General features: G+C 37.2%; 1 protein-coding gene across 3 annotated transcripts; it reads right to left on the bottom strand.

The window, feature by feature from the left end:
- Positions 1-824: 824 nt before the first annotated feature.
- On the bottom strand, positions 825-15,505 carry LOC127658239 (derlin-1). 3 transcript variants are annotated; one of them, XM_052147433.1, is made up of 9 exons: positions 9,636-9,768; positions 7,756-7,865; positions 3,537-3,648; positions 3,193-3,257; positions 2,821-2,847; positions 1,619-1,714; positions 1,473-1,525; positions 1,222-1,332; positions 825-973 (listed from the first exon to the last, which is right to left on the bottom strand). In XM_052147433.1, the coding sequence occupies exons 2-9, from the start codon at positions 7,777-7,779 to the stop codon at positions 832-834; spliced, it is 630 nt and encodes a 209-aa protein (XP_052003393.1). In that variant the 5' UTR covers positions 7,780-7,865; positions 9,636-9,768; the 3' UTR covers positions 825-831. The 3 variants fall into 3 exon arrangements, with proteins under 3 accessions (XP_052003393.1, XP_052003394.1, XP_052003392.1); XM_052147434.1 differs by lacking the exons at positions 7,756-7,865; positions 9,636-9,768 and adding an exon at positions 15,449-15,505; XM_052147432.1 differs by lacking the exon at positions 7,756-7,865 and having other exon boundaries at positions 9,636-9,944.
- Between the last annotated feature and the right edge of the window lie 1,421 nt (positions 15,506-16,926).

Consider the following 16,926-nt stretch of genomic DNA (forward strand, 5'->3'; position numbering starts at 1 on the left):
CAAATTAATTTTGAGGAACATACAATCACCTTTAACCACTTCAGTATGTCATAATACTGAAGTGTACAAATATAACTACCAGTGTACAAACAGCTAATGTTTACTTTTTGCTCATTGTTCAGTTAACTCTTTGATTGGGAACACTCAGATTTAGTGTGCATGTGTTTTTGCATACATCACAAGGTAATTGTTAACTTGTTTAATCAATAATGTGTAAAAAATGCATGGCAGTTTTTCAGTAATTTGATGGATTGATACGCTTTCCACAAGGCTTGCATCTAAACATAACATGTAAAAAATTAACAGACTGAAATGTGCACAGCACTTTCATCTGCAGATTCTAATTGGCAATTCACAAAATGTAAATAAAGTAAACCTAATGAATTTTAGAATTAAATGAGTTGATTTATATAAACTGGTGATCGAAGTCATGACCATTCTGAAACAAATAAGCTAATAAACATTCTATTTAACAGTCCATAGAAAAAAATTCAACATTTAAGTTTTTGACTGCACAAATAATATGTAGCCTGCATACACTGAATATTGTCATATTCTGGAAAAAACAAAGTCCCCTGAATGTCTTACCATTAAACCAACTCTGCTACAGAAGGTATTTTAGCAGAACCTTTGTATATGGTGAAACTCTGTGCAACAAGACATCGAGTGTAAAATGAAAATAAGTAACGCTGGGACAGAGCTTCATCACATTTCTCTTTTCCTTGTAGGTCAAAATAAAAGCAACAAACTAAAATTATATAAAATCCATATTCTGCAGCATTGATGTTAGAAATTTCAGTAATTATCCATGGATGCATTAAGGTAAAGGCTTCAGTCATCCCCCAGCCGAAAGCCTTGACCCCAGTTATGGCGTCCAACACCACCACCTGCCTGCTCCTGGGGCACAGGTCTCCTGCTTGGGGGAACACCAAATCCAGACACCCCACCTTGTCGATTGGGGAACATCTGGTACCTGAAGGAATGAAATTATATGAAAATGAAGCATAAACGGTTCAGACCTCAAGATGGAAGGACAATGGTTTACGTTTTAGGAATTTAAATGCTTTTAGTTGATGAGTAACATGGTTTGAGCTCTGATGGTTTGAATTCCATAAAATATATCTGCTTTCCTGTCCCATTCATCTATTCAGAAACAACACTTCATACACATCAGCATTGGTCAATTGATGAAAGGAAGTTGAAGCTAGACTATAAACTCACAGGAACTGAGGGGTGGAGAGGAAGGACCTGCCACCCAGGTCCATAGGGTATTTGAACTTCAGAAAATAGTACAGGTGGCCAACTAGGTTCCCAATCAGCTCATTGACAACACTGAGAAAGGAATAGAAAAGGTTAGTTTAACTAATTGTTATGTGGCTATGATGAGGACTCATTGTTTAGCAATAGCTGAAACCTAAAATGACATTGATATTTGATCATGAAGCTGTGTGGAGGGGTAAACATTTTCTTACGAGCCACCGATTATATAGTTGAATCCCAAAATGACCCAAGGGAGATAACAAGCCTGTGAAACATTAACAGGTTTCAGTATGGAGAATTAAAAACATCTCACTATATCATATAAAAATATGCTACATTAATAGTATGTATTGAGCACCTTGAATCTGGTACCAAACCAGAAAGATACAATCATGTCTCGATTTAGCTGAGCCCAGATGTAAAGAACAGACATGATCAAAGGGATCATTAGGAGCTGCAAAAAGACAAACAAGCCATCACAATCAACGACATGAATAATACATTAAAATACATATAAACTCAGCAAAAAAGGTGTGATATTCGGATATACCGATCCTGTGCAGGTATTGTTACATGTGGTCTACCACTACAGGGACGATCAGCTGTCCTTTCTGTCTCCCTGTAGCGCTGTCTTAGGTATCTCGCAGTATGGACATTGCAGTTTATTGACCTGGCCACATCTGCAGTTGCTCATGCCTCCATGTAGCATGCCTAAGGCATGTTCATGCAGATGAGCAAGGACCTTGAGCATCTTTCTTTTGGTGTTTTTCAGAGTCAGTAGAAAGGTCTCTTTAGTGTCATCAGTTTTTATAACTGTGACCTTAATTGCCTACCGTCTGTAAGTTGTTAGTGTCTTAATGACCGTTCCACAGGTGCATGTTCATAAATTGTTTATGGTTCATTGAACAAGCATGGAAAACATAGTTTAAACCCTTTACAGTAAAGATCTAATACATAAAACAAAGATCTAATAATAAAACAACTAATAGCCTACCTAAAAGGCTTTATAAACTCCCTGTGAATGTAATGGAGATCTTAAACGGCTCATAAATCATAAAATGTTAGGTCTTTTGATAAAGTATCACAAGGTGTCAGACAATGTTGAGTCGAGTGATAGAAAAAAACATTGCTGGGAGACCATTCAATGAACACTTAATGAAAGTAAGAGTGACATCCTATTGTAAATTGTATAAATCCACATAAAGGTCTTTAAAGATGGTTAGACATCACTGTTATACACATGAATGCAACTTCCTTTAACTGTTTGCTGCTGAGGCAATTTAACATCCGAAAGATGATTTCTACATTTTCCTTAATAATTCAGATTACTCAAAATCTCCATGTCTTCTTTTGGTATAAGAAACATTATTATTACTTGTGTGTTTATTTGTAATGCTGTGCCAGCTTCTATGGCTATTTTCATGCCATATAACATTGAGTTTGAAACACAGAGTATGATTCATAAATCAATGGGGCAATTCTAACACTTAAAAAATATGAATTTGTTATAGTATGATTTCACCTTTGGATAAAGGAAGGAAAAATAAAAATCTGTCTAACCTGCATATCCATCATTAGGCCTGTTATCTGAATTATAAATGTCAAGGAAGGATGCACATACTGTATACATTTCACTGCAAGAAAGGTTTTATTGGAAATTAACATGCTTTTGCTTGCTGAGTGAAAGTTAAAAACTCATTCTTAGTGGATGTTATTTCCATTATATTGAATGCAATTTACCAAAATGCTGAATTCGTTAACTGAACTCATCCATAGCTAATGTGTATAGGTATGTGATGCACAGATGCAAATAATTGGATGACATTTAATAATCACTTGTTTGCAATGCACTGTTAATTACACAGTTAATCTTTTAAAATAATATAGTATTATTATTATTATTGTAATCTTATTTTGGGGCAGAAAGGATACAACAATGCAAATCCAGTTAAACAGAAGCATGAAAATATAGTCTGCTGGTCTTCCATCAAAAGCTCCTATAAAAGGAAAAATAGATGATGATTAGCATGTGATGTGATTTCTCATCATTTCATATACTCATTAAGTCACTGTTTCGGTTTTAAAACAATAAAATGAGAAAATTTTAACACATCCAAAATTTTAACACATCCACATCTTTTTTAATTTCCTATTCAGTTTGAGGAAACGGACAACAAGATATCAGCAAATATAAGCTGTGTCAGATTCAGGCAGATGTCATTCTTCATTAAACATATTTAATAAAAACACTACAGAAGATTTGACATGTAACCTACCTGTTTCAAGCCTAGTGGAATACTGGTAGAGGAAATACAAATTAACCAAGTAGAGAAATCCTGTCCCTGGGCCAACAGGAAAATACAACGTTGCTGATATCGGTCTCCATATCTGTAAAGAGAGCATAGAAAAATGATCAATGACTTGATGCAGGGCACAGTTGGAGATCCTGATAAGCAAGTGATTCCGGATCTAGGCTTTCTAAATACAAAAGAGAATAGCAGAGACTGTGTATCAGAGTAGTTTTTGATGATCTTGGTTAAAATTAGCTTGACACACAATGGAATTTGAAGTAGTGGAATAGAGAACCAATGGACCCTTTTCACATTTCTGGGTTTGGAACATGGAAGTAAACAATAGTGGGGCAAACTAGTATAGTGGTAAATGGGAGACCACAGCAAAAGGGTTCCCACTCTTTTCAAGGCACAATTTTCCAGGACATTTTATATGCCCAAATAGTGTAACATTTACGCAAAAACACAAGGTCATGAAACAAATCCCCTTTTAAACAGTTAAATTAGGTCTATATTTTACTGTATTATAGTGCTATAATGTAATTATATGTATATATATATATATATATATATATATATATATATATATATATATATACAGATATATGTATATGTACAGTGGAAGTATTCAGACCCCTTACATTTTTCAGTCTTTGTTATATTGCAGCCATTTGCTAAAATCATTTAAGTTCATTTTTTTCCTCATTATTGTACACACAGCACCCCATATTGACAGAAAAACACAGAATTGTTGACATTTTTGCACATTTATTAAAAAGAAAAACTGAAATATCACATGGTCCTAAGTATTCAGACCCTTTGCTGTGACGCTCATATATTTAACTCAGGTGCTGTCCATTTCTTCTGATCATCCTTGAGATGGTTCTACACCTTCAATTGAGTCCAGCTGTGTTTGATTATACTGATTGGACTTGATTAGGAAAGCCACACACCTGTCTATATAAGACCTTACAGCTCACAGTGCATGTCAGAGCAAATGAGAATCATGAGGTCAAAGGAACTGCCTGAAGAGCTCAGAGACAGAATTGTGGCAAGGCACAGATCTGGCCAAGGTTACAAAAAAATTTCTGCTGCCCTTAAGGTTCATAAGAGCACAGTGGCCTCCATAATCCTTAAATGGAAGACGTTTGGGACAACCAGAACCCTTCCTAGAGCTGGCCGTCTGGCCAAACTGAGCTATTGGGGGAGAAGAGCCTTGGTGAGAGAGGTAAAGAAGAACCCAAAGATCACTGTGGCTGAGCTCCAGAGATGCAGTCGGGAGATGGGAGAAAGTTGTAGTACGTCAACCATCACTGCAGCCATCCACCAGTCAGGGCTTTAAGCCTCTCCTCAGTGCAAGACACATGAAAGCCCGCATGGAGTTTGCTAAAAAACACCTGAAGGACTCCAAGATGGTGATAAATAAGATTCTCTGGTCTGATGAGACCAAGATAGAACTTTTTGGCCTTAATTCTAAGCAGTATGTGTGGTGAAAACCAGGCATTGCTCATCACCTGTCCAATACAGTCTCAACAGTGAAGCATGGTGGTGGCAGCATCATGCTGTGGGGGTGTTTTTCAGCTGCAGGGACAGGACGACTGGTTGCAATCGAGGGAAAGCTGAATGCGGCCAAGTACAGGGATATCCTGGACGAAAACCTTCTCCAGAGTGCTCTGGACCTCAGACCAGGCCGAAGGTTCACCTTCCAACAAGACAATGACCCTAAGCACACCGCTAAAATAACGAAGGTGTGGCTTCACAACAACTCCGTGACTGTTCTTGAATGGCCCAGCCAGAGCCCTGACTTAAACCCAATTGAGCATCTCTGGAGAGACCTGAAAATGGCTGTCCACCAACGTTTACCACCCAACCTGACAGAACTGGAGAGGATCTGCAAGGAGGAATGGCAGAGGATACCCAAATCCATATGTGAAAAACTTGTTGCATCTTTCCCAAAAAGACTCATGGCTGTATTAGATCAAAAGGGTGCTTCTACTAAATACTGAACAAAGGGTCTGAATACTTAGGACCATGTGATATTTCAGTTTTTCTTTTTTAATAAATGTGCAAAAATGTCAACAATTCTGTGTTTTTCTGTCAATATGGGGTGCTGTGTGTACAATAATGGGGAAAAAAATTAACTTAAATGATTTTAGCAAATGGCTGCAATATAACAAAGAGTGAAAAATATAAGGGGGTCTGAATACTTTCCGTACCCACTGTATATATATATATATACACAGTGTATTCATGTGCTTGGATGCACCTGAGCTAAATTTTGAGTGTCATGGCAAAGGCTGTGAATACTTATGTACATGTGATTTTTTTTTTTAAAAATTTTTTTTTGTTTAATAAATTTGCAAAGATTTCAAACAAACTTCTTTCACATTGTCATTATGGGGTATTGTTTGTAGAAGTCTGAGGAAAATTATTAATTTAATCCATTTTGGAATAAGGCTGTAACAAAACAAAATGTGGAAAAAGTGAAGCACTGTGAAGACTTTCCGGATGCACTGTTTATGTGTATATATATATATATATATATATATATATATATTGTGTTCAAGCACCTCATAGGAGGGGTACACCATTTCTAAAATGACAATTTCAAACAGCCATATTTCTTGGTTTCAAAACTGCAATCAAAAGACTCGTTAATTAGCGTTAATAATAATAATTTTCCATAAAGACAAGGAAATGTCTAAGAAATATATACACTTAGTCTTTCATAACAGCACTGATTAATTTCAAAGATTAAATTAAATAACTTGCAAGTTATATTTGACAGCACACATATGAACACAAAGTGCTCCCGACTGTCACCACTGGCAAATAGACCAACATTATCAATGTGGCAGAGCAGAAATGCTGGAATGAAGCAACTTTACCCTAGACATCACACTCATCTGGTCTGTCATCCACATTTGTTGAGAAACTCCCAAGCTTGAAATAAATGGGTCAGTAAACACCCCCCGTCTGCACACATTTTACACTCCAGTGTTTAATTTGCTCTCATAATACATGTGCACACCTTCTGCCTCTCTATAGTCTGCAACTGACTCTAACCTGCCTTGTCCTCCTCCCTTTCTCGGTACATCCCACCTTGCCTTCCACTTATTTCTCTTCTCTCTCTGGAACACACAAATACTCTGAACTAGCAGGGTTTTTGGTCTGGGGCATGTGAATCCATTGAGCAGCAATGCTTTGATGGTGGCGTCTGAACAGGCTCTGTGTTAGCCATCCAGTACAGAGGCCCCCTCACCCACTGCAGCATAAATCAAGGCAGCTCACATGTGTGGAGAGGTGACCTCTGTGGACTACAGCACAGAGAAATGTGGGTTAAAATCACAGCAGGACTGGTATGCCAGTGAGAGAATGGGGAGAGGAAGGTTAGGTTTATTTGGCTGCTTCTCAACAGCTAAATGGTTTCTTCACAAGACAAATGTGTCGTGGCCTGAACACCAGTTTGCTGTGACAAAACAATTTGTGTTTCACTGGTATTACCATTGACTGGGTAAAGCAAAGTATTTACTCTCTTTGAGGAAAAAATATTGCAAATTTAGTTTATCTGTACTATCCAGAGTAATGTTTTTTCTAGAGGTAGACCAATCAGTCCCGATAGTTGCCAAGATTGGCCAAATCTATGCCAATAATTCCAGGTAGTTTTTTTGTTATTCCTCTGTGGATTCTACAGCTAGAATGGCTTGATTTTATAGTATAACAGTGACCTCTAAAGGTCAAATAAAAACAATCACGTGGGGATTTGCTGTCTCTAAATCTTTCACCATTGACAATATTTATCCATATTTTTATCCTTACTTCAATGCATACTTTGTCATTGTAATTGTAACAGAGCTAAGATAAGAGCCTTGTAAGTTTTGGGCTTGTTTATATTTAAAAGACCTGCATTATTCACAAACTCTTTGATTTTGTTCAGGTTACTGTTGGGATTTTGGTTGAACATCTCTTATTTTATTAATTTTGGACTCTTGTACATTTATGCATTTGTACACTCTATGTCTTTTCCCGTCATAGCATAAGACTAAAATTGTATATATTGTTTACATTCTATAAATCGGTGATTATCAGCTTTTTCCACCACCTTTGTTATCGGTTTCTGCAAAATCCACTATCTGTCAACCTCTATTTTGTTCTCACTAAATAGCTGCAGTTACTGTTTATTTACTTTATCTACACTATAAACCTGTACTATCAGGACAGAGGTCATGATGAGGCTGAGGGCTCTGTTGTTACTCGTGAGCCAGCAGACTGCAGTAGAGAGGCAGGCTTCCAGAGTCTGTCCATTCCTTGTGGCTGTAGGACCAAAAAAATAATAGTAATTACACTTAGATGTATCTGCCACACAGGGTGTGGATGATGTCACAGAACACCACATTAAAGGGTGCTTAACTTTGAAGTACCTTAATCACAAGTATAATTGCAGCTGCAAAGGTGAGTCATATTAGGTTGATTATAAGCAATGTGTGCCAGGTAGGGGACAATTGCACTTTTACATGCAAGTGATCAAATCAACAGACTTCCAAAGAGGTCAAATACCCAGTGCAAGCCTGGTGTCATCACATACAAAACAATCAATAAAAATGTGTCACAGGGAACAGATTCTAAAAACATGATGATGCCAAAATATATCAGCCAAGAAATGCCAAAGTTCACTCATAGGGATGGGGGAGACTTCACAGGCTAAATGGCACAACAGCCTCATCAATACTGAAGGGTGTCATGTAGGTTTCCAGCTCCTTTATCACTAATATGACTTTTGTGTATTTTCTTATTTAGGAATGGTGTATAAATGCCATTATAAACCATTCTGGACTTATATGACAGCATTTAAAAAAAAATGGGAATACAACGTTTTTGAAGGATAACATTCCCATGCTATTTAGCCACCTTACAATCTGGTTAAGTACTTATAAAGATGAAAATAAAATAACATTTTTGAGAGAAGCCCTGTGGTGGTTATACTAACATTCATCACTCCATTTGCACTTTTTAGCCCACAAACAAAAGGTTTTGCGCCATCTGGTGGAAATGGCTGACACAGGAAACAATAAACATCATATTTATTATGAGCAGTTACATTTTTTTCCATTAGCTTCTTTTTTTTGGCAGATATTTCAAACGCTTATCTTATTATTTAGGCAAAATGCCATAATAAAAACGCAGAACACTGCAATGTGAAACATAGAAAGGCATGAGAAACGACGTATAAATAAATGCCATCACAGTTAGAAGCAGTGCATTTGGAAGTAAATATGTATCTTGTCCAGGGCCGCCGCTGGCCAAATTGATGCCTACGCAGAATTCCAGGTGGACTGGTGGGGGGTTGTTGGTGGAATGCGAGTTGTGAGGGGCGCGAGGCGAAAGTGTGAGCGCGAGGCGATAGTCTGTGTTCCGCGACTGCTACCGGGTCCTTGAATAACGTATTACGTGCGCCGGTTGAGTTTCTGGTGCCCTACGCGGACTGCGTAATATGCGCATAGGGAGCGGCGGTAGTGATCTTGACAGCCCACGGAAAGCCCACAGTACCGGAAGTAACCTTAAACACGTCCTCAACTGTCATTGGTTGAACACAGACGGACCAGGATGGGACGCATTCACTATAATGTTTTGTGTGGGTGTGCAACTTTTGGTTGAAACGACGGCGGGTTTCTTCTATAGTAATATTATGATATTTCTCCATCATTACAGCCTTATTGTGGAGTTACGTAAATATGAACGTAGTAGCCTAATTAGGATATTATTAATGGAAATGTACGCGATATGATACGATTTAGACACGGTTTCATATTCTTACATCTCTCAAGCTAATACTCTGTGTAACCATAAAATATTTAATGAACTATTCATTTCTTGATGCCACAAATTTTAATGTCTAACGTTAAATATTTTTCTACTCTCTAATATACAACAAAACATTACAAGCTTGATCACACAGTACATCTATATTGAACGCAGCATGTGTCGAATCAGAGTAGCCTAACGTTATTCAATTATGAGGCCTACAAGGCCTTAGTCATCGCTACTGTTTAAGCCACCCATGTTTAAAATGTCACTTAAACGTACCTGGAATTTATGAAAGAATGCCTCCGGCCATAAAACAAGATACATAGGATTGATCAATCCCAGCTTTCCTATTAACGGAACAGCGATAGCGCCAGCAAACCAGTAACGAGTGACAAAAGGGATGTTTTTAAACCAGTCCCCGATATCTGGCATCTTGCCATATGATTTGAGACCCTGAGATTGTCTTTTCTCCGCAGTTGCGGGTTTGAGAAAAATAGATGGTTCAGTAAACTAATCTATGATCACAACGCAGAAATGTTGTTTCAGTCTTCTATTTTGGTTCGGTTTACATGACTTGGCCTCGTCCCGGTTGCGATTTTCTGTTTAATTTGACTAACAAATTAACAGTCATGAAAATAAATACGGGGGATATTTAAGAAAGAAGGAAAAAAATATATACGTTTTCTATTCGTATATAAAAAAGTATTTAAACAATATATTTTCCATCTACAAATCCTTGGCACAATTATATGCTTCTGTTTTAATAATACTTTCTGAACGCCTTGAACATCTTTTATTTTGAAGTGTCATGAAAGTCAGTCCACTATCGGCCATGTTTAGAATACTCTCGGGAGGCTATTTCCAGTCATGCCAGTGCAGACGATCTGTTTGAATGGGGAAAGAAAAAAATCTCATAAATGATTGTTCAACATTATGATCAGAGGACATATTTCAGCAGTAAAATCTGACAAAAACACTGATATCATAAATTGTGCTTCTTTACCTAAGATTACACACACAAAAGAATCTCGGTTTGTAAAGCTAATGCGCACGCGCGAAGAAGAGTTGATTGACATGCAATATCTGTATCGGTGATTGGCTGTTTTACCTGTAAGGCGGGACTTCCTTTCTAAATCCGTTGGCTGCCGTTGGGCGTTTCAGTTTCTTCCATTCATTTTAATGTAAATTGCTCATCTCTGTTAAATAATCTCTGGTGTTATCCAAACTGTTTTGAAACAGTTGTAACGAATTCCGACGGCCTGTCTGGAACCTACACCCCCTTCGCATGCACGCGCACAGGAACCATGTGTTTCCTCTAGATGGCAGTACAAATTCGGAAATTCGTTCAAAGGCTTCACCCTGTTCAGTTGAGTGGGCAAATCATCTTTAGATGGCAACATTGTCTCTGAAATGACACTCAGTGACTTTCAAACCTCATCATGATTTCAAACGTCTTTGCCAAATGTGCGTTTGGCCACAGTTATATTGGTGTTTCTACACAACTCATGTTTAACACGTTGATGACGCACAACTTTTTGATGTATTTTGCTCAGAGTTGTCAATTGTAAATGATAGTGCAGACTTTTATGCATGTCTGTCGAAACTCCATAAAAAGAAGCAAATAAATCCTGTCATAATACACCTACAACTACCATATTTTGAACATAATTTGAATTGAGTTGTGTTGTGTTCATTTTTTGTTGTTGTTGGTGGTATAGGTTTTGTGTGGATGACTGAAAAATACATATGGATGAAGCATATTTTGTCCACTCGTTTCTAAAGATATTGCAATTAATCGTGATTAACTACAAAAAACTATGCGATAAATCACGATTAAATATAATCGTTTGACAGCCCTAATTTTAATACATTTACCTAGTAATGATAAATGCAGTCACAGGAAATGTGCTGTAATTGCCTATTTTGCAACATTTGCAGAAAAAAAAAAAAAACATTGTCATTTACTAGACCAATATCTGTTTATTATGGGTGGAATCATTTTCAGCATCTATCTGAATTCTAACTCCCTCATTATTCTGCCTGGATGCTCAGATAGTCATACAAAATAGGTTTGGTGGATTAACACAAGCTACATGAAGAATTTGACTCTTTTGACATAAATATACTCATTATTTAGGGGGTAATAACTGGGCAGGGTAATTGTAACCTACGTCTCTGAATTCTACCTCCCTCATTCTTCTGGCTGGATGCTCAAATAGTCATAATTGTTTGTACTGAAATAGGCAGTCTTATTATTAAGGGGTTTAATAACTGGGCAGAGTAATTTTTACCCACATGCATATTTTCTGCCTCCCTCAATCTTCTAGCTGGATGCCCAGATAGTCATAAAAATAGGTTTGGTGAATTAATAAATTCAACAATGTATCGTATAGAGCATTTAACTCTTTTAACATAGAATGTCTTATTATTAAGGGGGGTAATAACAAGAAGGGGTAATTCTTACCCACCTGCCTGGATTCTAAATATATATTAATAGAAGCAGCACTTCATGTCCCATGCTGCATTTGATTATTTTGATATAGACAGTCTTATTATTCTGTGGGCTAACATCTGGGCAGAGTCATATTTTCCCACCTGCCTGGATTCTAACTTCCTCATTCTGTCTGGTGCTTAAATAGTTCCAAAATGGGTTCATTCTATTTATTGTTTTGCCAGGTTATGGTAGCTAGTTGCCACAATCCTTTACATTGTCTTAAACTTTTAATGTGTGTGTGAGCCTTTGCAGTTTATCTTCATAGACTGCAAGAGAGATAACACAATCTGTGACTTTGTTTAGGGGAGGTTCATAAGAGGTCAAAGAGAACATAGTAGTGTCTCTCAAAGAAGCGTTGTCTAGAACATTTAGCATGTTAAATACACTCAAATCTAAAATCATATCACTAAATATGCTAATACATAAATGTTTTCTGTATAGAAAACATGTCGCACCAGTGCAAACTCAGCCAAACATCTACCAAAATCACACAATCACAATTCATCATTGTCTCAAATACATAAAAGGCACTTTATTTTTCATTGTAAACCAAAAATAGAACACGAATGAACAAAGAGAGGAAGAGGAAGAAGAAGACCATGTAGCAATGTATCCAATTAGATGTATATCCTTGCTCTCCAAAAGGGCCATTCATGTTTAACGGGATCACACAACACAGCACTATTTTTTGGAATACATTTACACCTTATAGAAAGAGTTTTAAGAATTAGATGAGTTAGGAACGTTTTGAAAATACACTCCTCTTTTACCATAGCAAAGTAATGAAAACATGTAATTAACTGCCTTACAGATATTTATCAGTCATAGTCAGTTCATAGCTAACTTTATGTCCAGATAAACAATTATGCATAAAAAATATTGCTTTACCCTTCCTTAAAATGTAGGGAAAGATGGGTCCATCCAAAAGAATGAGGGAGTTAGAATCCAGGCAGGTAGATTAAAATTACCCTGCCCATTTATTTCCCCCTTAATAATGAAGTTATTTATGTCAAAAGTGTCAGATTCTTCATTTGACTTGTATTGCTTGTTTTATTCACCAAACCTATATTTTATTATATCTGAGCGTTCAGGCAGAAAAATGAGGGAGGTGCAGAAGGTTAATTGATCAAATTGTGTGTCATTGTAAAATAGTGATATGTAAAATTCTGTCATGCTGGATATTAAAAGTTTTGTGGACACAATGTAGATTTATGTATGTAGATTTGTGGACCAAAATATATTACTTTATGTTTGAAGTGAAAATTTAAAGTTAGGCCCAAGACTATTTCAGTACGATCAAGTACTTTATGTGACATACAGTGTTGCATTTATTAATCCACCAAACCAATTTTTATAATTATTTGAGCCTCCAGCCAGAATAATGAGAGAGGTAGAATCAAGGAAGGTGGTTTAAAATGACTCTGCTCAGTTATTACCCCCCTGAATAATAAGACGTATCTATTTTAGTACAAACAAATGCTTTATGGAACATATAGTGTTGCATTTATTAATCCACCTGATTCCACCAAACCTATTTTTATAACTATTTGAGCATCCATCCAGAAGAACGAGGGAGTTAGAATCCATGCAGGTAGGTTAAAATTACCCTGCCCAGTTATTACACTTACAGTGTGCCTGTCTTAATTCACCAAACCTATCTTTTATTATATCTGAGCATCTAGTTTTCCGAGTTTTTACTGCCATCTAGAGGAAACACATGGTTCCTGTGCGCGTGCACTTAAGGTGGGGTAGGCTCCAGCCAGGCAGGTTGTCACAACAGGTGTATGGATTTTATTTGATTATATGGGTAAATATATTGCATGTGATATTTAAATGTGATAAATAAAGTTCTTAAACATATCAATGCTAGGTACCTTACGAGATTGACACGCCGTTATCTGTTTTATAACTAAACTACTGTTAAACAAATTATATTGAGCGCGAATGATGAAAGTGTTTGTTGGTTGAAATTGCGCTTATTTCTGTCTATTTACTTTTCGAGCTGTAAAAAAACTTCCAGAAGATATCTTTAATTTCAGTGCAGTCCACCATGTCCACTCTGAAGGCATACCAAACAGATTCTGGCGGATGTATTGACACGCTGTCAGACGTTGCTCATGGATTAGTCGAAGCACAAGGTGAGCAGTCTATGTTTGTTTAGACACTAAGCATATCCATGACTTTCACCCAAAAATGAAAATTCACTCTTGATTTACTCTCCTTCATGCCATCCAATATGTGTATGACTTCTGCTGAACACAAACGAAGATTTATAGAAGAACATTTCAGCTATGTAGGTCCATACAATGCAAGTGAATGGGTAACTAACTTTTGAAGCTCCAAAAGCACATAAAGGCAGCAGAAAAGTAATCCATATGACTCCAGTGGCTATGTTGTCAGAAGCAATATAAGTATGGGCACTGTGTGAATTACAGGGGTCTTGGGGGGGTCCCATTTAAAATCATGCAATTTACATGATTGAATCAGAGCTGATCAAAATTTGAGCAACAACTCTGTTCTCTCTGTTCCCCAACCTCAACATTCCCTTTTATCATAATATTGCAAGCATACTCAAAGCATTGTTTAGTGTAAACATTTGTAATAATTGGCAGTCAGTTCTTTAAGTGATGCGCTGTTTCCTCACAAAAGCAGTTAATTCAGCCCACTGAAGCGTATCCTCAATAGACATCCATTAAAAAAACAGCCTCTGGTCTCCTCACCAGTTTACAGCTGATTTATGCATTGTTTTGCTATCCTTGTAGGCTCCCATTGATAGAAGGTCTGTGATGTGTCCTGCCCAAACTTCCTGTTTAATAGGAAATACATTTCCACACATATACATTTGTCAAGTGATTTCATAAGGTCTTAATCTGAAGGAATATTCCAGGTTCAATACAAGTTAAGCTCAATCCACAGCAATTTGTGGCATACTGTTTTTGATTTACAACAAAATTGTATTTCAAATTGTCCCACCTTTATCATAAAAGAGAGTAGAAAAGATAAATCTGGGTTACAGTGAGGCACTTTCAATAGAAGTAAATGGGGCCAATGTGTAAACCTTATAATACTCACTGTTTTAATTAAGTATAACCCCAAGATGTGAACAATATGTGTGTTAACATGATTTTAGTGTGATGAAATCACTTACTAAACTTTTCTGTGTAAAATTAAATTAGGGCTGGGTATTGATACAGATTTCCCAATTCAATTCTGATTCACAAGCTCTCAATTTGATTAGATTCAATATCAATATGAGTTTTAAGATATAATGTCCCTTTTGCTTACATACAGTTGAAGTCAGAAGTTTACATTTAGGTTAAAGTCATTAAAACACATTTTTTAACCCCTCCACAGATTTCATAATAGCAAACTATAGTTTTGACAAGTTGTTTAGTACACTGTGTACATGAGTAATTTTTCTAACAATAGTTAACAGACAGATTGTTTCACTTTTAAATGACTGTTATCACAATTCCAGTGGGTCAGAAGTTTACGGTGCCTTTAAGCAGCTTGGAAAAGTCCAGAAAATTATGTCAAGCCTTTAAAGCTTTTGATAGGCTAACTGGAGATTTATCTGTGGATGTATTTTAAAGCCTACCTTCAAACTCGGTGCCTCTTTTCTTGAAATCAAGGGAAAATCAAACGAAATCAGCCAAGAGGGGAGAGTCACGTGATGCCATGCGAAGTTCAGACATGTGAACGGCGAGCTTTTAATTGTATAAACTGGAGAGATTTGATTCACCCTGATCCATAACTGTTCTAGTAAGACAACATGTCAAAGAATTAAAAATCCTCTGGCTCTGGAGACATTAAAACGATGTCTCCAGAATGTTATCAGAGAGGGAATTGGCCAGACGGAAGCCACTCCTCAGTAAAAAGCACATGACAGCCTGCCTGGAGTTTTCCAAAAGGCACCCGAAGGACTCTCGGACCATGAGAAACAAAATCTTCTGGTCTGATGAAACAAAGATTAATCTTATTGGCTTGATTGTTAAGCATCATGTCTGGAGGAAACATCTTCACCTGGCCAATACCATCCCTACAGTGAAGCATGGGGGTGGCAGCATCATGCTGTGGGGATGTTTTTCAGCAGCAGGAACTGGGAGACTAGTCAGGGTTGAGGGAAAGATGAATGCTGCAAAGTACAGAGACATTTTTGATGAAAACCTACTCCAGAGGGCTCTGGACCTCAGACTGGGGCGAAGGTTCATCATTCAGGACAATGACCCTAAGCACACAGCCAAGATAACAAAGGCGTGGCTACGGGACAACTCTCTGAATGCCCTTGAGTGGCCCAGCCAAGCCCAGAATTGAACCTGATAGAACATCTCTGGAGAGATCTGAAAATGGCTGTGCACCGACACTCCCCATCCAACCTGATGGAGTTTGAGAGGTCCTGCAAAGAAGAATGGGAGAAACTGCCCAAAAATAGGTGTGCCAACTTTGTAGCATCATACACAAAAAGACTTGAGGCTGTAATTGGTGCCAAATGTGCGTCTACAAAGTATTGAGCAAAGGCTGTGAATACTTAAGTACATGTTATTTTTGTTTTTTATTTTTAATAAATGCATTTGCAAAGATTTCAAATAAACTTCTTTCACATTGTCATTATGGGGTATTGTTTGTAGAATTTTGAGGAACATAATTTAATTCATTTTGGAATAAGGCTGTAACATAACAAAATGTGGAAAAAGTGAAGCACTGTGAATACTTTCTGAATGCACTGTATAAAGCAGAGAGAGTCTTTTTCTACAGTTCCCTCAGTGAAATCTGCTGATGGTGAAATATTTATCTTGGCCATTGATATTAATAATTATTTTAAAGAATTCTTTTTTGATCTCTATAGTTCCACATTAGATGTTAGAAATTGTGGAATTATTAGAACTCCCTAAACTGACGACTGAGCTGAGATTGATTCTGAGATAATCTTGGAGGAGTTTGGCAAGGTAATTAAGACCTTGCCTACAGGCAAATCTCTAGGGCCAGCATGTTTTCCACAGAATTTTTTATATCTTATGCTACAGAACTGGCTCCACCTGGCAGGGTTGCCGTCTTTCCCACTTATTGTTCTGTCTT

This window comes from Xyrauchen texanus, chromosome 17, assembly GCF_025860055.1.
Source record: "Xyrauchen texanus isolate HMW12.3.18 chromosome 17, RBS_HiC_50CHRs, whole genome shotgun sequence".
NCBI classification, from domain to species: domain Eukaryota; kingdom Metazoa; phylum Chordata; class Actinopteri; order Cypriniformes; family Catostomidae; genus Xyrauchen; species Xyrauchen texanus.

Excerpts from the sequence above, each read along its gene's own strand:
- LOC127658239 (XM_052147432.1), bottom strand. The coding sequence starts at position 9,788 with ATGCCAGATATCGGGGACTGGTTTAAAAACATCCCTTTTGTCACTCGT. Across the intron at positions 3,649-9,635 it reads CATTCTTTCATAAATTCCAG|ATATGGAGACCGATATCAGC; the intron begins GTACGTTTAAGT and ends CTCTCTTTACAG. Across the intron at positions 1,333-1,472 it reads AACTATATAATCGGTGGCTC|TGTTGTCAATGAGCTGATTG; the intron begins GTAAGAAAATGT and ends TTCCTTTCTCAG.